The following is a 22,729-nucleotide window of genomic DNA, read 5'->3' as shown; positions in this document are numbered from 1 at the left end:
ATAGACCAGTCATTCACAGCTGCATCTCAGGACTTGCAGAAAAAGGGGCACACCTTGATGTGGTCTGCAAGCTTACAAATGCTTTGGCCAAAGAATTTAACTAAGTGACACTCACTTATGAGAAAAGAATCAATAAGTATTTAACTATGAATTGTCATGTTGGATGTCGCGTTGGTGTTCTCTGTCTTTTGTTTATAGATTGTCACATACCCAGTAACATTTGACAGAAATATATGGTGAGGTGGGTCTGGGTTTGGGGTTGTGATGGAAGGGGCTTCTGCTCTGACGCACGTCCTGTTATTCCTCACTGTGCACCATGTATTATGGCTGGGATCACAAAGCTTTGATCAGAGTTATTGGGGCTACATCTCACGTTAACTGCCAATGAGTTGAATAGCCGTTAAAGCAAGATAAAGCTCAGAATACCCCTTATGGGCACCTGGTGAATTCCCTGTTCTATAGCTTAACAAGTTTAAGGTGTGCTTGCCTGTGTTTTTTTTCCTACAGATATTTAATGCCGTGTTTTCCCTTGTCCATAAAATAATTTTGACATTGTAATTTAGATTTTTTTTATTTAAAGAAAAAAAAGTGTTCATGGTCTATAATATGTAAAAAGTGCAACATCTACTAACTGAAAAGTGTCTTCTTTCTGCTTGATTTAAACATTTTGCAATCTCTAACCTTTCTCTCTTTTTCTCCACAGACCTTTATAGTCCTAAACCGAGGAAAAACAATCTTCAGATTTAGTGCCACGCCTGCCATGTATATTATAAGTCCTTTTAATCCATTTAGGAAATTCGCTATTAAAATTTTGATACATTCATATCCTTTTTTGTATTGAAATATATGCTCTCAGTATAATGGTTTTTATCTTCTGTTAACACACAAGCAATAAGGAACTATTTGGGACTCTGACATACTGTATAAATCCTTTCTGTAGAAAAACTGTTGCTCTGTTGTTGCAGTGTCCGTTTCATTTTTAGTATATTATAGTCAGTGTAACTTTAATTGGGAAACAAATTACTGTACCTGTATTATGCACAAGTAGAGATTCAGATGCCCTTTTCATCTGCAAGTATTACATTGCATTTGTATACTGTATGCAATTGTGTTGCTGTTATACAGGCTAATGTAGCATATGTCATATTTACAGATATACAACTGTAAACAAAGAAGTCCCAATGCACATCCAATATGTATGTATGTCTTTATATAGCGCCATTAATGTACACAGCGCTTCACAGCAGTAATACACGTGACAATCGTATAAATAACAAATAACTACAAATAACAGATTATGGGAATAAGTGTTCCAGACATTAAAGTAACATTTAGGAAAAGGAGTCCCTGCTCCGTAGAGCTTCCAATCTAATTGGTTGGTAGGAGGGCGTTCTGGTAAGTGCATCCGCAAGGGGCCAAGGTTTATGTATGAGGTGTATAATATCAGCCACGGAGCTACTCGTATACTTCGTTAACAGGGTGTGTTTTAAGGTGGATAGAGAGGGTGCTAGTTGGATATTGAGGGGGAAGGGCATTCCAGAGGTGCGTGTCAGTCAGTGAGAAAGGTTTGAGGCGGGAGAGGGCTTTAGATACATAGGGGGTAGAGAGAAGACATTCTTGAGCAGAATGCAAGAGTCGGGATGGTGCATAGCGAGAAATTAGGGCTGAGATGTAAGGAGGGGCAGAGGAGTGTAAAGCTTTAAAAGTGAGGAGGAGAATTGAGTGCGAGATGCGGGATTTGATCGGAAGCCAGGAGAGGGATTTCAGGAGGGGAGATGCGGAGACAGATTTAGGAAAGAGTAGAGTGATTCTGGCAGCAGCGTTTAGGATAGATTGTAGGGGAGACAGGTGAGAGGCAGGAAGGCGGGACAGCAGGAGGTTACAGTAATCGAGACGGGAGAGATTGAGGGCCTGTGTCAGGTTTTTAGCAGTTGAGCAACAGAGGAAAGGGCGTATCTTTGTAATATTGCGGAGGAAAAAGTGACAGGTTTTAGATACCTTTTGAATGAAAGAGTCGTCGAGTGTGACCCCTAGGCAGCGTGCTTGTGCTACTGGGTGAATGATAGTACTTCGAACAGTAATGTGGAAGGAGGTAATAGGGCCAGGTTTGGGATGAAATATGAGGAGCTCTGTTTTTGCCATGTTAAGTTTAAGTCGGCGCAGGGCCATCCAGGATGATATAGCTGAGAGACATTCAGAAACTTTGCAAGAAGAAAGTCTGTCCTGCGCTCTGGCCATGAATACCAGCACACTTGTGTGTCAAATAGGTTACTTAGAATGGAGCAGGGAAGTGTAAACGGACCAAAGAGAGGTCAGAGCTGGGAAGGAAAACCTTACCTATGTAAGCTCACTTAAAGACCTCGGTCCTGCTCTCCTCTGTGCTCCGGTTCCAGGCGTGCAGCCTTCCGTGTATGCAGTATAGAAAGGAAAGAAGATCCGGCGCCACAGCCTGTGACAAAATCACATTTTGAAAAGTGAAAAGTACATTTGTGTCGTCAGCATAGTTGTGATATTTGAACCCGAGAGATGTGATTAGGTCACCTAGAGAGAGTGTGTAAAGAGAAAAGAGGAGAGGTCCCAGGACAGAGCTCTGGGTTACCCCCACTGAGATCAATAAAGGAGGAGGTGTTGGCAAAAGACACTGAACGTACGATGGGAGAGGTAAAAGGCAATCCAGGATAGAGCTTTGTTGCGAATACCAAGAGTATGGAGAATGTGAAGGGGAAGAGAGGTCCACAGTATCAAATCCTGCAGATAGGTCGAGTAAGATGAGCAGAGTGTAATGACCTTTGTCTTTGGCAGCATAGAGGACATTAGTTATTTTAGTGAGGGCTGTTTCAGTGGATATGGCAAATTATTTAGTTAATTTCTGCTTTTTCTTATACATACTATAGGGGTTATTTAGTTCAATCTTATGGCCAAAACATATGAAGCCTGCAACCACATTATGGTAGACCATGTCAGGAGACGTACACTAACAATTGTATGTGTCCTTTTGTATGTCCTCCACTGCATAGCGAAAAGTACAAATAAAACAGTGATAGTCAATAGCATGCAATATGCTAGTGTGGCCTCATTTGCACAGCACATTATGGGCCATATTTAATAAGCAGTGCTGTTCCACAAGACACATTATAGTCCATTTAAGTGAATGGGCCATGAACGCCAGTATTTACTAAGCACTGGTGCGGAGTGCATTGCACCCCGATGTGGCGTTAACTGCCATTGATTCGCATGGCATTTGATGCCGGAGTGGCACGGTGGGATTCTCAAACCAAAATGTCCTGTGGAATAGCACGTGGTAAATATGGACCTTTTATCATACATCTTTTTGATGCATTAAACATAAATTGGAAAGCTACTGTAATTTCTATCTCATTTCATTCTTTGAGCTCCAAAGGTTCTTCTATGCCATGCAATTTCTTCCTAGAGATCCATCAATACATTTTATTTTTTTCTGCTGCAGCAGCAATACTGTAGGTTGACTGAGAAATACCCTGCAGAGAGCTGAAAGAAGGGAGCAAACTTTACTTTCCACCTCAAATGCATTCAAGCAGCATTTTTCACAGGCCTTCACGTAGATTTAGTCCACAAACTTTAGTAAACTTCTCTAAGTGTCTTAATGTCAGATTTAGCCTTGAAGTCCCAAAAATTTGGCACCCGTAGATGACGAGGCAACCATGCAGGCTTACAGTCAGCTGACCGATCAAATGCATTTTCATACTGTAGGTTGCAGGGAAAATGAATGTAGGCAATTGGACAAATCAAGTCCCTATTGCCAGTAACCCAACACATGCAATAATCTAATAATATTACATAAATTCATATGATAAAGGTAAGAAAGATCCAATTTTTGCCTACATTCAGCAATATATCATAAGATTTATTATGGATAAAATATGACAGGGCTCGCAGATCTTTTCATTGTTGATTTGCTTCAGGGTTAATCACTTGCAGGATCACTGTATTTATACCTCTGTTCATCAATGCATTTATAAATGCACATGACACAATACACAGTATTTCAAACATACTGGAGCTACAAAAATATTTTGATCATATCCTTGCTTAAAAATCATTTGTGTGCTTTAGGGCTTTTGAATATATTGGAGATATTCAGTGTTCTGATGTTTGTGCCCACTGTTGGGCTGTATGCTTGCAGAACATGGTTGGTTGTTGTTTTTTTGCAGGGGAGAAGTTTTAAATCCATTTTGCTGTAGCTGCCATTAAAGTCCATAGTAGTTACTGCCATATTGGGTGGGATATATCCCGCAACACGCTTAGACTCCTGGCCAAAAGCTTGGAGCTTCAGGCATTGCTGCATTGTTGAAGACATATCAGCAATTGTATCTGAAACTGTAGAAAGCATGTAAAATTATTTCAATTCAAACTATGCACCAAATGAAAATATAATTAATGTTGAAAAACAATTGTTCTGAAAATAGATGGTAAACAAATTAGACTTGTGTTTAACTTTATTTGGCATCTAAAAAAGTGAGATATGCAAGGCTCTTGATAAATGGCAATTTTTAGCCCAAAATGTCGAGTCTTTTATTGCTTTGTGTCAGCCTGGTATTATTTGATATTATGTTGTTTTTCTTTGTATGTTTCACATGTTTTCTGTATATGCTTGCTGTATTACATTATAATATTTTTTTCTAATGGTCAAATTATTTGGTCAATGTATATGTGTAATACAAATACATTTTTTGATACAAGAACTTGTTTTTATTGTTGTTTTGTGACCTGTCCCCTCACTTTTTTTTAGATTACTATTGTTGGATTTTGTGCCACTTACTGTATTTATCTATCTTTACTAGTTATGATCTGTTTTTTTGTTATAGATCGTTAAGTACTGTATGTCTTTTTTTCTATGTTGAACTTTATTTGGCAGACTGACTACTTTTCCAAAAAATATTGTACGTCTCCTTGACACCCATATACAGTATTTAGCATGATCATCATGTTAACTATTTTGACCAACTGCGTATTCATGACTTTTAGTAATCCCCCAGATTGGTCTAAGCAAGTGGAGTAAGTATTGCTTCTTCTTACTTTCATTCAATTTCTCAATGCTTGTATATTCTTGTTTTAAGTAGTAGACGAGGTAACAATTAATTTGCTGCAAAATGTTTTAAGATTATGCACATTTTACATTGGTAGCACAAATTGAAGATCATTGCATGTGGGCAGAGGAGGAAGTAGGTATTTTTGCACCTGAGGCAAGTTCCACCAACCCCCACTTTTTTTTTTTAAAGAACCAAGGCAAAACAATCCTGTTATTGTCAATATTTTGTAATTACCTCCCTTTCTCTCTGTCTATCCTCCCCCCTTTCTCTCTCACGCACACCCCCACCCTCTGTCCCTTTTCTCTCTCATCCCGTTCTCCCTCCCCTTCCCTCTCTTCCCCTCCCCTTCCCTCTCTTCCCCTCCCCTTCCCTCTCTTCCCCTCCCCTTCCCTCTCTTTCCCTCCCCTCTCGCTCTTCCCCTCCCCTTCTCTCGCTCTTCCCCTCACTCCCCCTTCTCTCTCTTCCCCTCACTCCTCCTTCTTTCTCTTCCCCTCCTCTTTCCTCCCTCCCCTGTTTCTCTCCCTTCCCCTCCTCTTTCCTCCCTCCCCTGTTTCTCTCCCTCCCCCTGTTTCTCTCCCTCCCCCTGTTTCTCTCCCTCCCCCTGTTTCTCTCCCTCCCCCTGTTTCTCTCCCTCCCCCTGTTTCTCTCCCTCCCCCTGTTTCTCTCCCTCCCCTGTTTCTCCCTCTCTCCCCTGTTTCTCTCTCTCTCCCCCTCTCCCCCCTCCTCCCTCCCCCCCTCCCCTTCTCCCCCTCTCCCCCTCCCCTTTCTCTCTCACGCACACCCCCACCCTCTGTCCCTTTTCTCTCTCCTCCCGTTCTCCCTCCCCTTTCCTCTCTTCCCCTCCCCTTCCCTCTCTTCCCCTCCCATTCCCTCTCTTTCCCTCCCCTTCTCTCTCTTTCCCTCCCCTTCTCTCTCTTTCCCTCCCCTTCCCTCTCTTTCCCTCCCCTCTCGCTCTTCCCCTCCCCTTCTCTCGCTCTTCCCCTCACTCCCCCTTCTCTCTCTTCCCTCTCACTCCCCCTTCTCTCTCTTCCCTCTCACTCCTCCTTCTTTCTCTTCCCCTCCTCTTGCCTCCCTCCCCTGTTTCTCTCTCTCCCTCCCCCCTGTTTCTCTCTCTCCCCTGTTTCTCTCACTCTCTCCCCTGTTTCTCTCTCCCCTGTTTCTCTCTCCCCGTTTCTCTCTCTCTCCCCGTCTCTCTCTCCCGTCTCTCTCTCTCCCGTCTCTCTCTCTCCCGTCTCTCTCTCTCCCCGTCTCCCTCTCCCCCTCTCCCCCTCTCCTTCTCTCCCTCTCCCCCTCTCCCACCTGTGGGTTATGAAGGAGAAAGAAGGGATTACAAGTGTGAAATGTCTCCGATGTGCTGTAATGTAAAAGGTGGATAGGCTGCATGGTAGAATACTGTACATTTGTGCTGAGTGTGAAACGACATGTTATCTTTTGCAGAGGAAGCAAAAGACCATTTTTTTAAATTGGGATATATAATTTAGATAATGGTATAATGTGATTTGTTACGTATTTTGCAAATAAAATATTTCTTTTTTTCTAATTTATTTCAAATATTATGATAGGTACACTTTCACTGGTATTTATACGTTTGAATCACTTGTGAAAATGATTGCAAGAGGCTTTTGCATAGACAGCTTTACATTTTTGCGGGACCCATGGAACTGGCTGGATTTCAGCGTTATTATGATGGCGTAAGTTTTCTAAAATTGTATCTAAACTCCGTTTATAGTTATAATTATACTTGCAACACACATGCTAACGAGATCCAAATTCCAAATATTTTAATATTGTTTGTGATGGGATCTTTTCTATTGTAAAAATTATGCAAAACTTATTTATGCTTTTATTTTACAAAAATACCATACATATTGTATTGGTTTGTAACCATTAAACGGTGTTATACCACATTTACTACATATATATTTACAGATGCAGTCCCAGTTAGTCCAATATATTATTACAATGTAGAAGGCATTCATTATAGCCCAATGAATGGTGAAAAAATATGTAAAGATAACATACCATCCAGAATTAATGTTTGGATAAACCCTTTATTGGTTTATTCCAAAATGAGATGGATAGTTTGAGCAATCCATATGAAACATAATTACATTGTAGCTGTCTTGGTCTCCCTGTTTCCAATGACAAGACCATATAGATGGAGCAAAACTTACTGTCCTTGGTACCGCAGATGAACAAGCAAAAGTCTGCAGCACCGCAGACAGTCTCTAACCACGATGGAGCTGCATGGGGTCCATGTTTCTGAATGGGACCCCTTGCAGCCTTAATCCTGCGGGACCACGGGCCCTCAACTGTGTGCGGCAGCGTCACCGAACACTATTAGGCTTGATACATCTGTACCCTTACCCCGCAAACATTATTACTTAAACTGTGTTTTTAAACCCCACCCTCCGCACCTCAACAAAAAAAATAACTTTTCTACATGTAAAGTATAATTAACGACCTATTTTATCCATCACTACATGTAAAAATAACATCGAACTTTCGAACATAATAGGTTTGAATTCCCCTTAATGCTAGCTGGAAACCTTGCTGTCCGCAGGCCACTTCTCACTAGTCAGCTGCCATGTACACTGTATACTGTTGATAAGACAGAAGATCAAGTGTCTGTGCACAAAGCACAATATTCTTTAGTTTATATACAATTATCTTCAATAATACATGCGTAACATTTTAGGTGTGATTGAGTATTGTATGTGGAGCTTTTGTTTATGCCTTTCAAACATTGCACTTAGGTGCTACTCAACTGAAGTCTCAATTTGCGGGACAAGAATTTCTTATCTTTGAAGAATACTAGTGTAATTATTACATTATATGTTTCTCCAGGTAAGACCGCACAAAAAGCTTATTGCTTCATAAATAAGCTTGGATTCAATTCAACAAATAACTGCATTTAGCCATTTAGTCACATGGTGTTGAATTGCCTTAAGCTTGTAAGCAACAGATTTATTTTACTTAAACTATTCCTAATTCACCTACTCAATGATAATGTATTGTAATAACTCCTATGAGAATGCATGTTACTGAGATGAGATATTCAACTAGTATGTTTGGAGTTAATGCATTATAAATTGGCCGTAAACGGTTCTAAACCTTGCCCATTACTGTAACTTGTATTGTGTTAAATTCACTATTTTTCTTAGTACTACCAAGCATGTTCTGTCAGCGTAGTTAATAATGTCAGTGATAGTTGAACTAAAGCAAGAAGCAGCATTATTGAGCACATTAACTATTAAAAGCCACTCAACAATAAAACAAACATTTCAAAAATGTAATGTTTCCGAAATTATTTAATTTATAAACCTCATGTTTACATGTGATTTGTATAAACTTCAGTGGTTCTACTTTTTCAGTAATATGCTATGTTAATATACTTGATAGGATATGAATTGTAAAGATGTTCTTGTATGACTTTGAAAGGCTTCATGTACGTATTAAAAAATCATACTGTATTTCATTTGTGCTAAATATTCCTCATAGTAACATTTCAATTGAAAATGCAACTTAAATATACTTTCTTCTTGAGTTTAGATTCCAAAACATTTAATTACACTCCCAGTACTATAGCTCTTAAACACCTCACCCCACAAACCCCCCGCCCCCCCCACATTTTTTCAATCTGCCTTTAGTCCTTTTCTTGGACGGATCAAGATCACATTGCTCTGTTCTGTAATGCTTTTCAGAGTCTTCCCGTAGCAAAGTGGTTTAATGTTGGGCTGCTTTATCCTTCCTAAACCATCCACACCATTACAAGTAATTCTGATTTGATTCTGCAGGTATATAACAGAGTTTGTAAACCTAGGCAATGTTTCAGCTCTGCGCACTTTCAGAGTACTGAGAGCTTTGAAAACTATTTCTGTAATCCCAGGTAAGGTGGCCTGCAGTTGATGTTAGGTGTTGGGTAGGCGCTGTGACGTACTTCCTGTTGTAGTTGTTGTTTTGTGTTTTGTCATTGTGTTTGTGTGTGACCTCCCTTATTGCAGATATGTGACAGAGTTTGTGGACCTTGGGAATGTCTCAGCGCTGAGAACATTCAGAGTTCTCCGAGCTTTGAAAACTATCTCTGTCATTCCAGGTGAGAAACAGTTTAAACACTAAGGCTGATCCTTTATCTCAACATACTGTTTGATGTCTTTCAAAAATACAAAAATGGTGCAGATACATTTTTGACAGGCTTCGCAGTCTGCATTTCCAATGTGTGCATAATCAAAGGTGAAGGTGTGGTTTCCACTACAAAGGTGATGCACACAGCATCATTGTATAATAGAGAACAGTGGAAATAAATAGTTTATTATATTAAGATTGATATGGTTTAATGAAGTAGAGTATTGAAATACACATAGCCACCTTTGAATAACAATACCCAAGGGAGAACTACTCCTGTAAATTTACATATTCTAAAATCATTGGATTTGATCTAAAACTTGCTTGGTTCACATGCCATGCCTCTTCTAATTAATACGTACAAGAGATAACATGGCTTTCCAAACACGTTGAGGAATCCCTTAAATACAGCCATTTGATCCTAGTAGTATTGTGTGTAGTATAGGTTGCTGGTGCCTATTTTAGCATTCCAAAAAAAAAAAAATTGCCGCAAGAATAGCTATTACAAGACTGCCAAGCCTAAAGTTTGGACGCACATTTTTTGCATGATGCTCTGAATAGACCACCTGCTTTTATTACATTGAATGATCAGACAACTTTTCAATTAAATGAATAATCTCTAACACATGCTAGAACCCAAGATTGCATATGAAAATCTTGCACTGCTTGTAGTGCTTGCTCTTGGCATGTTTCCAGCACACCACCTGTACTAAAGATCTGCTTTTTACATTTGAGTGGGGGGAAAAGCTACATTTAAATTGATACTTGCTGTTGGAAATGTACGTATAAGGTAAGTCAGTATTTGATTTGATGAGGTGCTGCTTCATGAGATTTGCCATTTCAGCCCATGTTGAAGATTTTGTACAGTAGATGACGCTAGTCCAAACAGCAATCCCCACAGCAAGGCATTTCCAGTTAATATATTATGATGCTACTAGCACCTCACATGCACGTGTGTGAAATGTAACACGTGATGCCAGTGAAATGAATTTCAGATGTATGCCCTGTAGAGTTTGTAGAAAAATATTCTTAGTAGGTCCATGCTTTCTATAACCTGGCTGGATAGTAAAAAGGTTGTCGAAAAATTGATTTCCTGATATTTCGCGGTTCAAACTTTGTAAATTGAAGCATTCGCCAATTTCAATGAAAATGACTCTATACTTTAATTCAATGTATCATACTTTAGGAGCATGTGGGGGGGGGGGGGGGGGGTTGTAGGCAATTTAGAGCATGATATCTAGAGAAAAAAAAATGTTTCCAAAATTGCGGGGTCCAAATTTTAGAAAGGAGAATATTCGACAATTATCCTGTCGTGAAGAGCTTTCCATCGATGGACATCATGATTGGACTGCATGGAAGGTAGAGGAGATCACAGGGATTACTTTGTTAGGTACAATGACGGAAAACTATTTTAAAATATATTTCATTTTAACAGAATATGATAAACCGAACTATATCTGTAGTCCACTTAACAAGTCCTTCTGAAATTCCAAGCAACGAGTTGGTAGACAAAGTGTAAAATAAGCAAAGTGGGTTACTACTTATTGTCTAAATATAGATTTGGGATTGAATTGATCACAGGTTATGCTGATCGTAGCTAAAAAAGATTACACATAATGTAAGTGCTAGTTCTACTTATTGTGCATAAACAAAAATGAGGCTTGGGGTTAGAGATGAGTATAGGATTCGAACTAAAATTAGATAAAAATGACCATGTACGTCCACTGAATTCTTCTTTTGCATATGATCAATTTTAAAGCTATGTGCTATAGGCTCTTCCACGCACAGTACAGTATTAGCACAGGTCTTATAATGAATGTATTTTATTTGTATGGCAACTGGTGTGTGCTGGAAAAATAGAGCAGCTTGTTTATTGACAATGAAGGCATTTTTTTCTAAATTTAAAATGATGGCATTGATTTTATTTCCAAATGTTCACATGCATGGCACAATGAACACTTTAAGGCTTATTTTTCTGTTTAAAAAAAAATCAACATTTTTAGATTAATTACTTTTTATTTAAGGACATTTTGCAGATGATACCAATTTAAGAATTGAAATATGTTTGCTCAGCCTTGGAGTTTAAATGAACTGCATGGAAATATTTCGACCCCAGTTTGGATCCCACTCATGAATGAATTTACTTATTTATGTGATGACTGATCATTGCATGGGATCAGGTGCTATGACATGTTTTTACTATTTTGCTGTGATTGTGACATATGGGTAAACAAGAACTCTTTATGATGTGACTCACTAACTTTGAAGCGCCTCTCAACATGCACTTAACACTATTCTAATCAGGGCAATATATACCAGAGCACACTTCCTATTGAACATATATCTAATCAGTTTCCTACTTCTTAGTCACATTGGTCAATATTTCATACTAATTAATTTATGGTTATTCTCTATTTTTGTATTTTAAAAGTATCATTATTTGCGTATCACATAAATGTCACATACTGTATACAGTACCTGCTATATTTAATAGTACAGTAGAAAAGGTTAACATACAATAATACTACCCCAATAGAACAGATTTTTTTAGTTAAAAAAAAGTGCTTTGTTTAGTTTTTTTTTTTTTTAAGTGTTTGTTAAAGTAATAAAGTTAATGTATATCAGGGTGTGGAATAGCAGCCATTTGCCAATGACAGGCCGGTTACGGCAACATGCAGGGTAAGCTGATTTGCTAAAGTACCACCTGCTCATGTCTTGCCAATGAAGCTACCTGGAGTCAGGGTTCATGTTGGATTCGGCAGCACCACTACCTGTTCTGCAGCCTCAAACACTTTCGCAGAAAAGGCCTCTCCAATTCTTAGGCAAACTTGTGTGTTGGGTGATACAATAAAGTGCGTGTGGGCGTATGTGTGATTGATGATCCAGCTTAATGGTTTCATTTGTTTTATTTTTTTTTAATTTGCTTTAATAAGTAAACTATATAACTGAAAGATGCAGATTACTAGTCGTATATCCTTTTAATTTTGGGAGATCAAATTAAAGCTTGTAGAAGACACAATTGTACACTGGCCTGACATACAGTAAACTGGTAGGTAATTTGAGAAAAATAATTTAACGCCCTGGAATATATTTCATGAATTTGTGTTTATTGTCCCACCTAAAAGCTAATAATAGTCAGAAGAATATATATTTTAACATAAAAAATAATTAATTTACAAAGCTTAATAATTTTACAAAGCTTAATTATCTTCTGCCCATGAATAAAAACTGACATTTGCCCTACAGTACAATGCTCATCCCTATTTTCACATATTTCTGAATTTAAAACGTATCTATTCATTTCTTGCATATTAGACTACTCATACACTTACAGTACAGGAAGTTTTCTCTTTATTTCCATTACCATTCGTTAACATTTATTTTACCTCAAATATTGTTTAATACTACAGCATGTTGCGTCCATACTCGTCATTGTAGCCAATTCATCTGAATGTGCTTCAGGGTTTCACAGCTCTTGTGCTCAACCCCCCAACAATGTTAGAACTTTTCTTAATCATTAGTATTGTGGTTCTCATATTTTTTACATTTGGCCCCCAAAAGCTGTTGGTTGGGACCCCCCATTCTGTATTTGGTAGACAAGCAAGATGACCAGGGTTTGGACATGGGCTCTCTGTCACTATTTCTTGCACTCTTGCTGACCCCCCTCTCTTTGCTTTATCATGTCTCTCTTTTCTTTGACACTTTCTGTATCTCACAGTGTGTCTGTCTGCCTTCCTCCTGATCAAAATACTGTAAATACAAATATAGGATTAGTGTCTGTCGTCTAAATTTAGCATAGGTTGAACTTCATGGACGATGTCTTTTTTCAACCTCATCTATTATGTAACTATAACAGTGAAGTGGCATACAGTACAAGTGTTGTATGTATCATCTGTGTCATTGTTTTCAGAGTCAGTACCTAACTGAGCCACTCCTTTTCTGGGCTGAAAAACAGTGACACTGACTTTGCAGCAGGAGAGCTCGGTTCAAATCCTGGTATCAAGTGTTACCTTCGGCAAGTTACTTTCTCTTTCTGCCTCGGCACCCAATTTATAATAAGCTCTGACTTTATTAATTGTGGCAATTTGCTTACATGCAATTTAAAGAGGACATTTTGGTCCACAATCTACCCTAAAAATATCAGAAGCAATAGTCCTAGGTTTCATTTAAATTTTGAGGCTGGACCAAGTGTGTAACCCTTTCAAAATGGCAAAAAAACAAATATGGTCACATACACATTCCCTTTAACGATTCCCTTCAAAAGTATAATAGAAAAAACAATATTGTCACATTGCATCCCCGTTTCATGTTTTTATTTTTATTTTGTAAAACGAATGTCAAAACTTCCTCAATACAACAGTTTCCTCATGCACATTGGTTTGTTTTCAAAAGACAACACTGGTTATGACTCGGACTGCAGTGGTGTTAGATTATGGAAATGGATTCCATAAAAAGTGGCAAATCTTTGATTTTGAAATTATTTAGTTTCCTTTTTTCCACAGGTCTGAAGACTATTGTGGGTGCCCTAATTCAGTCTGTGAAGAAACTGGCAGATGTAATGATTTTGACAGTGTTTTGCCTCAGTGTCTTTGCTTTAATCGGTCTACAGCTTTTTATGGGCCATCTGAGACGCAAGTGTGTTGTTTGGCCAATTGATATGGAAGAGACGTACTTATCCAATGGCAGCAGAGGTTTTGACTTTGTTGAATACATCAGCAATGAAAGTATGTATAATTTACATGTAATGTGGTGATCTTCAAATAACTTGCTGTATGTGCATATCCATGAATATTTTAAGTGTGTGTTTGTATACAACATACACCAATGTGAGATTCCATAAGTGTATGCATTGGAACCATATGTACATTTGGCTCCACATTCTCACAGTGAGTTTGTAGTTTGAATATTTTGCTGTGTAGCAAATATGATTGAACATAACTGGATGACCAGTATATTTTTCACAGCAAAACATTTGGAATCCCAGTTTTCTTCGCAAAAAAAACAAACTTTTTTTGTAATAATACCCTATATTTTCAACAGTTTGAAGATTTATCCTCCTTTTTAAAATGTAGTTTCTCTTACTCAGTCATAACAAAAGAACAACACAATCTGTTTGTTTTTCTGCTCTATGGACTTGACTTGTAGACCTACATTTGAAAAACATCCAGCCATAATCACACTTTTTGTACACTTAACATTTGTTAAATTATGAAACCATTGTGATAAAATGAATAGAAATTGTTAGATAGCTAATGATATAGTTGAATGGATTGTATACTTGAAATGTCCTTGACCGTGCATACCAGCTATTCACAGGATGCAACAAATGTTTTATAAATGGTGGAGTTTTCTATTTGCCTAAAAAGTGAAATGATCAGTGAAATAGAATACTAAACCATAGCTAGTTTAACCTATTCTTAAAACTGTAATATATGAATATATTTTATTCAATAAAAAATGTATTTTCTCCAAATTTTTCAGCAAACTTTTACAAAGTCCATGGGGCCATTGACCCAATACTTTGTGGTAACGGCTCAGATGCAGGGTAAGCAATTTATTTTCTGACTATCTTTTTCTAAATGTGAAAAGTGTCTGCCTTCTATGTCATATTTATTTTGTGTTTAGTCAACACATAGAGCTTGCCATCTCTCTCATTGGTCGTTCTTTATTCATGCTATTGATGGTAAAGATCTTATTGATGATCATGAGTCGCCATATTATTCTGTGGCACAATACAATGAGCAAATAATCAAAGAGCAGTAGATGCCCTACTTATGCATAATAGGCTAGTTCAGTGGTAATGTCACTGCCCAGTGTCAGCTCTTTGTGACATTGGGCTAGTCACCCAATCTCCACGTGCCTCAGGCACCAAAGTTAGATTGTAAGCTCTACTGGGACGGACACATTGTGCCTGCACAATTTTATTTAAAACACTGCGTACACCGTCATTGCTATATAAAAATATATATTATACTATATGTGGGGAAAAACCCCAAGACTTAAAATCCTGTCTTGATCCCACTGTTCCAGTATTGTCACCCAAAGAGCCTAAGCTTTAACCACGTTGTTTTGATTTGCTCCAAGATCTGCTTTTCTGTTTGAGATGCCTTTTGGAAAAAAACTGAATTTGCACTGCTGTCAGTGCTAAATTGAAGCGAACTGCTCAGGAAATACTAGGAAATAGTTGTGACCAAAAGCAGTTGTCATATAATGTAATCTATGCTAAATTCCCTCTGGCACTGCTGAAATCATGCGCCATTACCACAGGCACTGCTGGAACCATGCACCATTAACAACTGGCACTGCTGGAATGGATGGCCATTCCCACAGGCACTGCCAGAACCAATGGCCATTCCCACAGGCACTACCGGAACTAATGGCCATTCCCACAGGCACTGCCGGAACCAATGGCCATTCCCACAGGCACTGCCGGAACCAATGGCCATTCCCACAGGCACTGCCGGAACCAATGGCCATTCCCACAGGCAATGTCGGAACCAATGGCCATTCCCACAGGCACTGCCGGAACCAATGGCCATTCCCACAGGCACTGCCGGAACCAATAGCCATTCCAACAGGCACTGAGGAACCATGCATATAACTCACAAAATAACACTCAGAACGTAAATACTGATGGATCCAGCAGTATCCAACTTTCACCTTCTTCCCTGAAAAAATATTTTGTTTTTTTCCCCCAGAGACATAAATTGATAAAAAAAAAATATGTCCATATATGTAAATATCCAAATAACACGTATTCATTATTTACCTATGAGTACTGGGAACCCAGTTGGATTTTTGTGTAGATATTTTTGAGGGTTTAGGGTCCCTCTCTTGTTCCCACTGCACAACCATTGCTCTTTTGCATAGATTCACTAATCCTTTGAGTGCTGCCTATATCCTATACTTTTGTATAAATTATACTGTTCTATAGAAGGAAAATCTTATATTATTACAGTTGTCTTGGAGAAGAGCACAGTTATCATACAGGCTAGGCTATGATTCCTTTAACCTATCCTGTGCAATAAATCTGCTTCTCGGGAAATCTGTGATAATATAACGTTTAATAGAGTACATTGTAGGCTCTCTGTACTGCTAGAGGGGCCCGTTACACATTGCTGTGACCTTAGATTGCAGATTGCTTTGTTCCTACAGCTCTTTACACCAGAAGCTATATGTTTTGCTGTATGCTCACCAGGATAAGTTTTGCTGTATGCTTAACCATAGGGTTAAGTCCCACCTTCTAGCTGGTATAGGACAGAAACAAATTCTACCAGTAGGAGGTCCCATACATACAGATACCTCTGCTCTACATGTAGTCTTTTTTTCTGCCTTTCTAAGCTCATATAAGCTAATATATATTATATTATAGAGAGAGAGGCAAGAATCAGCACTCATAGTAAAGATAATAAGGCCTTGTGCTTGTCCCTTAAAAATAAATAGAAAGAATATACGTTACCATCCGAGGACTGATAAAGTAGAGACAGCACACAGTAGGAAGATGACAAAAGGTTATATTAGCTTAAACAGCATCACAGATAACCGACGTTTCGACCCCAGAAAGAGGTCTTTTTCAAGGGGATGTGTATGCAACACAATGAAGGGGCTCAGGCAAAAAGAGGGGGAAGGGGAACACAAAATGAATGAGTCCCCTAAAGAATTCACTAACTGCACACCTACATAATGTAAAATCTAACTTTTAATAAATTTACTTAAAACATATATTACCAAACGTAGTGTACTATGTGTTTAAAAAATGAATTAAATGTACAATAACGTGCAACCCTGTCAATAAATGTATGATTGTACAAACCCAAATGCAATATTTCTTGGGTTTGACAGGACAGTGGATGCTGAAAGTCAGGGTATTAACCCCTCTGGAGTTTATATGCAGACTGTAGGTAACCGTATCCTACTCAGTGAGCCTTTAACTGGTCAAAGACACAGCAATCCTGCAATGATATATATAGCAGCGAACACCTATGATTGTATTAAATGCATATGCTTGAGAAGTGACGCTGACACAGGCGCAATCAATCGACAATAACCCTCAGTATAGTTGAGCTTGGACTCACAGTACCATTGACATAGGGTTACCCAGCAGAGAGGCTCAGATTGTGCATATATCATGTATTGTATGTAGCAGGGAGGCAGACTCACTGCCTGTTGTTATATTTATCCAGCTAATGCCGTCTGCATAAATAAAGCCAGGAGACTTAAAGGCACTACATTAAAACCGCTCCAAGTAGGAGACTGACACAACTGCGCGTCCAACACGCGTTTCCCTCCAGCAAAGGAGCTTCTTCAGGGACAAATTATCATATAACAATAATAATTTGTCCCTGAAGAAGCTCCTTTGCTGGAGGGAAACGCGTGTTGGACGCGCAGTTGTGTCAGTCTCCTACTTGGAGCTGTTTTAATGTAGTGCCTTTAAGTCTCCTGGCTTTATTTATGCAGACGGCATTAGCTGGATAAATATAACAACAGGCAGTGAGTCTGCCTCCCTGCTACATACAATACATGATATATGCACAATCTGAGCCTCTCTGCTGGGTAACCCTATGTCAATGGTACTGTGAGTCCCAGCTCAACTATACTGAGGGTTATTGTCGATTGATTGCGCCTGTGTCAGCGTCACTTCTCAAGCATATGCATTTAATACAATCATAGGTGTTCGCTGCTATATATATCATTGCAGGATTGCTGTGTCTTTGACCAGTTAAAGGCTCACTGAGTAGGATACGGTTACCTACAGTCTGCATATAAACTCCAGAAGGGTTAATACCCTGACTTTCAGCATCCACTGTCCTGTCAAACCCAAGAAATATTGCATTTGGGTTTGTACAATCATACATTTATTGACAGGGTTGCACGTTATTGTACATTTAATTCATTTTTTAAACACATAGTACACTACGTTTGGTAATATATGTTTTAAGTAAATTTATTAAAAGTTAGATTTTACATTATGTAGGTGTGCAGTTAGTGAATTCTTTAGGGGACTCATTCATTTTGTGTTCCCCTTCCCCCTCTTTTTGCCTGATTCACTTATCAGTTCACAGTTTGCACCCACATTTACAATTACCATTATTATAATATACTTTTTCACTTTACTCAATTAGTGTGGCCCTGTGATCACTCCCCAATCCTCACAATGAAGGGGCTTCCAGATCTTTCACGGAGCCTGCCACAAATAAAATAAAAAAGTACAAGAAAAAATAAAATGTTCAGCTTGTGACAAGCCTGCCCTAGAAAATAAAAAGGTATGCGAAGATTGACTAAAAGAGGCTGCTAAGGAACCAATGGAACACATCTGATTTTCTATAATGGATCAAGGAGGTGGTGTCTCAGGGTATTAAAGCAGCCTCAGTTCAGAGGCAAATGTTATATGAGCTCATGGTTTCAAACCTGTCTTGATAGACCATTGGTATTGTCATCTGAAGAGTAAGGTAGAAAAATTCAGATTAATGGAGGCTGATCTCGAGTCGTCGGAAGGCAACATGGTTGAAGAAACGTCAGCCTTTGATCTGTAGCTGGTGGATCCGCTCATTACGTCTGGAAAATGTTGGCATTCAATGACTCAAGCCCACAAATGGAACCTAAGAAATGGATTTCAAGAAAGAGATGGTTGTTAGTGTGGTCTCATCACGTCAAGAAGTCGGAATGAGGAAGCCTGCGATTACCCGACAAAGATGAACTGTGCTATTTCTAGGTTCACTAGGAGATTAACACTGCTGGTCGATGACTCTGCTTTTAGTGATGTGATGGATGGGCGCATGGAAAGCGCTCTCAAAGTCATTCAAAGCAGCAGAAGCATTTGCAGACCAGCATTCACCCTAACATACGTGTGCAGAGGTATGAAATTATGGATTTTCAACATAGAAGAGGCTCTTGAGAAAGGAGTAAAGACGTCGTCCATCATTCCAGCCCGGTCAGAAATGAAGTTTATCTCTGAAGCATCTTTAGAGACAATGGCCATTTCTGTGGCCGCCATGCGTCTGGTCTTGCTTTAATCTTGGTTATCAGATTAAGCCTCCAAGAATAATTTGCGTGTTCTTTTGTTTGAAGGTCGTGATGGTGCTCGTCTCAAATCAGGAAGCGGACCTGCAGGGCTGAGGTAGGGATGCAAATAAACTGACTACAGCCCAGGTACAGAGTCCTGTAAGAGTATCTGTAGTTGGTAAGGAAGCAGGGGTCAGGGCTGGCGGCAGAGTTGCAAAGTCCAGGGGACAGGCAGAGGTCAGGGTAGGCGGAAGGCAGCGAGGTCGGGGTCATGGTCCGGGGTCAGCAACAGGAAATCAAAACAGGCAAGAGGGTAAGACGTAACTGCAAAGACCAACAGGAGCTGCAAATGGTAGAACGTTGTACTGTAGTGAAAACCCAGCACGAATCGAGCAGAATCCTTACAAAGGTCACTGTTCGAAAGAAGGTTGGATACCATCATAGAAAAAGCTTTAGGGGGGTGGGGGGTTGGAGTAAGTATTTTGCAACCCCAATAAAGAAGATTGAGAAAGTTTACCAGTTGTACACATGCAGAGTGACAGGTTGACTTTAAGAGATATGACCACTTACAGACCTGGAAGATGATATTCACAGCCATCATCCTGGAGAGGGTACCAGAGCAACCTTTTTCGTGATCCAAGAGATTATGGTACCCTGTTCACGAGCCCTGGCAGATTCACATGAGATGAGGTCCCACAGTCTTCTGTCGGCATTAGAATGCGCTATTTCTGAAACTCTTGGACTCCCATCAATTTCAGATTTCTGGTACACAGAATACTTTTTGTAGTTCAGAAAGTTACCCGGAAAAAGCAGTTTCTTGATGTCCAGAGCACCAATGAACAAGAAGGCTGCTTTACTTTTAATAAAATCATAATGAATTTAAGGGACAAAGTAATCAAGCCAGTTTCGTTACACCAAAGGTTTTTGGGATTCTATTCTGTAAGGTGTATGGTACAAAAAATAACTGGCCATTAAGAGAGATTTTAGATATCAAAAAGATGAACAGATTTCTCAAGATAAGAAAATTCAAGATGGAATCACTGAGACCAATAAACACGGCAGTAAATCAAGAAGTTTGGATGGTGTTGGTAGACCTCAGGCACCTACATTCATATCCCGATAGCAGTCATCACTTACATTGCAGATTCGCTGTGGATCAATCCCATTATTAATTCACAGCGCTTCGGTTTAGTCTTGCAACATCACCAAGGACCTTCACAAAAGTCTTGGTAACTTTAGTTACAGAAAGAAGGTATTCAAATATTCCACTATCTTGACGAAATCTGCATAATGACAGACCTCTTCTTCTACCCCTTGCAAAAGTAACGGTATTCTTAGCACTCCACAAACAGCTAGTGACCAAAATCAAGTCACCTTGTTCCATCACAAGATCTAAGGTTCTTGGGTATGTAGTTCAACATGTTACTTCCCCTGCCACAGCAGAGAAATCCTGATACACAGGATAAAGGCCATCAGAAACAAAGCTAAGCTGCAGACTCTACATTGTATGAAGCTAATAGGAATCCTGTCATCTACCATTTAAGTCGTCAAATGGGCAAGGTTGGGTATGAGATTGTTCCAAATACATTTTATACAACAATGGGACAAACAAAGAAGTGATCATCTTTACAACATTTAGCTTTCAGGGCATGTAAAAGATTCTCTGGTATGGTGGGAACAAGATGAACATTTAAAACTAGACTGTTCTGAGAGATCAGAATTTGATTTTGCTCCCCACAGAGGCAAATAGTACAGGCTGTGGTGCTCAACTCGTTTCTCATATACAGAAGCCTAAGGAAAATAGGTCATAAAACATCTAGGGACCCCAGCAAATATCTTTGCAATTTTAGAGCAGTAATGTGAGCAATGATGTTATTCTCCTCACAGATTTAGGGAAGACGTTTAAAAATATGATCAGACAATCTGATGACCTGTAACATACAGTACATAACAAAAAAAAGCGTTAACGAGAAGTCTGGTTTTATTTAGACATCTCTCCTATCTTTAGGTAGGCAGGTAATCAATTTGAAGACATAACAGCAATATATATCCCAGAAAATATAAATATGGAAGCAGATTTATAAGTCAAAAAACAATTTACAGAATTTAGCTAGGGATTTTCCATTTTGCCTTGGCTCCTGTAAACAAAACTTGCGGGTAAGCCGATTCTAAGGGAAACACAGTACTGGTTTCTGGCCATCAAAACAGCTCTGCCTGTCTGAAGGTCTTCTTTCTGCTTACATATATTCATTTTACGTGGGGAAAAGTTCAAGCAGACTGGTGTTTTATGACAAGATGGAGGTTGGAGATTCTGGCCTTTATTTCAACCCTTTCAAGCAGACGCATGCTTTCGTCGAAAGGTACTCCCAGCAGTTGAAAATGTAAGCTGCATCAGTGTCATGGGGTTTATTTCCTTATTTTAAAACCCTCCATGCTTGGTACTGCTTGGGCACTTCTATTTGGTGCCCACTGTGTTGGATATGCCAAGGAAAATAGAAACTTGTATTTACTGTCTTACAGTAATTTTCTTTTCCTAGGTTGTTTTCCCATGGCAGTGTGCCCCAATTTCCAAACCTGGGTGTTAGGACGTATTAACGGATATATTTATATCTTTTCACTTAAGAACTACAAGATTACATGTGGTGTAGAGGTGTGTGGCTATTTATGGAACATCCTACAGGTAGAATGTTTCTATCATCCCAGCTAGAAGGTGAGATTTAACCCTTTGGTATACACTGCCATGGATAACTACAAAGGAAAAGAAAATGACCGTAAATACAATTTTTTTTCTCCTTTTTTTTTTTTAACGGTTTATTACAGCATGTACTGGTATTAACACCTGTCTACTCTAAATAAATCCTGTTGTGATGTAAGGTTTATACTCTTTCACCATCAGGCGAGTTTCTCCCAAAGATATATAAGCTGATTGTGACCTGTTTCCAGGTGTTTGAAACATGCATTAGTATGTTGATGTAACAAGTATAGGAATGAAGACTTTTACGTGGACATGAAGTATTCATGTGTGTATGTTTATTTTTTTCAGTGTATGCCCAGAAGGATACACGTGTATGAAAGCAGGCAGGAATCCAAACTATGGCTATACCAGTTTTGACTCATTTAGCTGGGCTTTTTTGGCCTTATTTCGCCTTATGACTCAGGATTATTGGGAAAACTTGTACCAGTTGGTAAGTATACTTATGACTTTTATCTGTTCATTTTGAACTATTTTACCAACTTCCTTTCACTGATCTATAATGAATATGCTCGTTGAAGAAATAGTAGTACTTTATGCTCAACTATGTTCTGTTGAAAGCACTTGTTTTTCAGAACTTTGCTAAAATATGATCACTCCACTTACTTTTTCTGATACCACTTAACTCCATAATATTTCTGTCTGCTTACTGAAATACAGAATAAAAACTTTGTTACACTAATGCACAATCCCTAGACAAGTACTCTAGACTTGGATGTATTCAAGTGTGAATATATAAATGAAACAAATACAAGAGAAGACAGTTAAAGCAGCTTGCATA

General features: G+C 39.0%; 1 protein-coding gene across 5 annotated transcripts in view; it reads left to right on the top strand.

Moving 5' to 3' along the window:
• SCN8A (sodium voltage-gated channel alpha subunit 8) overlaps positions 1-22,729 on the top strand; it is a 165,207-nt gene that overhangs the window by 58,072 nt on the left and 84,406 nt on the right. For 3 of the 5 annotated variants that reach the window (XM_075591650.1, XM_075591645.1, XM_075591646.1), the window contains exons 3-9: positions 704-823; positions 4,946-5,034; positions 6,632-6,760; positions 9,074-9,165; positions 13,697-13,918; positions 14,676-14,739; positions 22,240-22,381. In XM_075591650.1, the coding sequence (XP_075447765.1) occupies positions 704-823; positions 4,946-5,034; positions 6,632-6,760; positions 9,074-9,165; positions 13,697-13,918; positions 14,676-14,739; positions 22,240-22,381 (858 nt within the window). Of the gene's footprint in view, positions 1-703; positions 824-4,945; positions 5,035-6,631; positions 6,761-8,866; positions 8,959-9,073; positions 9,166-13,696; positions 13,919-14,675; positions 14,740-22,239; positions 22,382-22,729 lie in introns of all 5 variants that reach the window. The other 2 variants (XM_075591649.1, XM_075591648.1) reach the window with 1 other exon arrangement.

The sequence above is a fragment of the Ascaphus truei genome, chromosome 3, assembly GCF_040206685.1.
Source record: "Ascaphus truei isolate aAscTru1 chromosome 3, aAscTru1.hap1, whole genome shotgun sequence".
Taxonomy (NCBI): Eukaryota; Metazoa; Chordata; class Amphibia; order Anura; family Ascaphidae; genus Ascaphus; species Ascaphus truei.
This window is presented reverse-complemented; position numbering and strand designations above follow the sequence as displayed.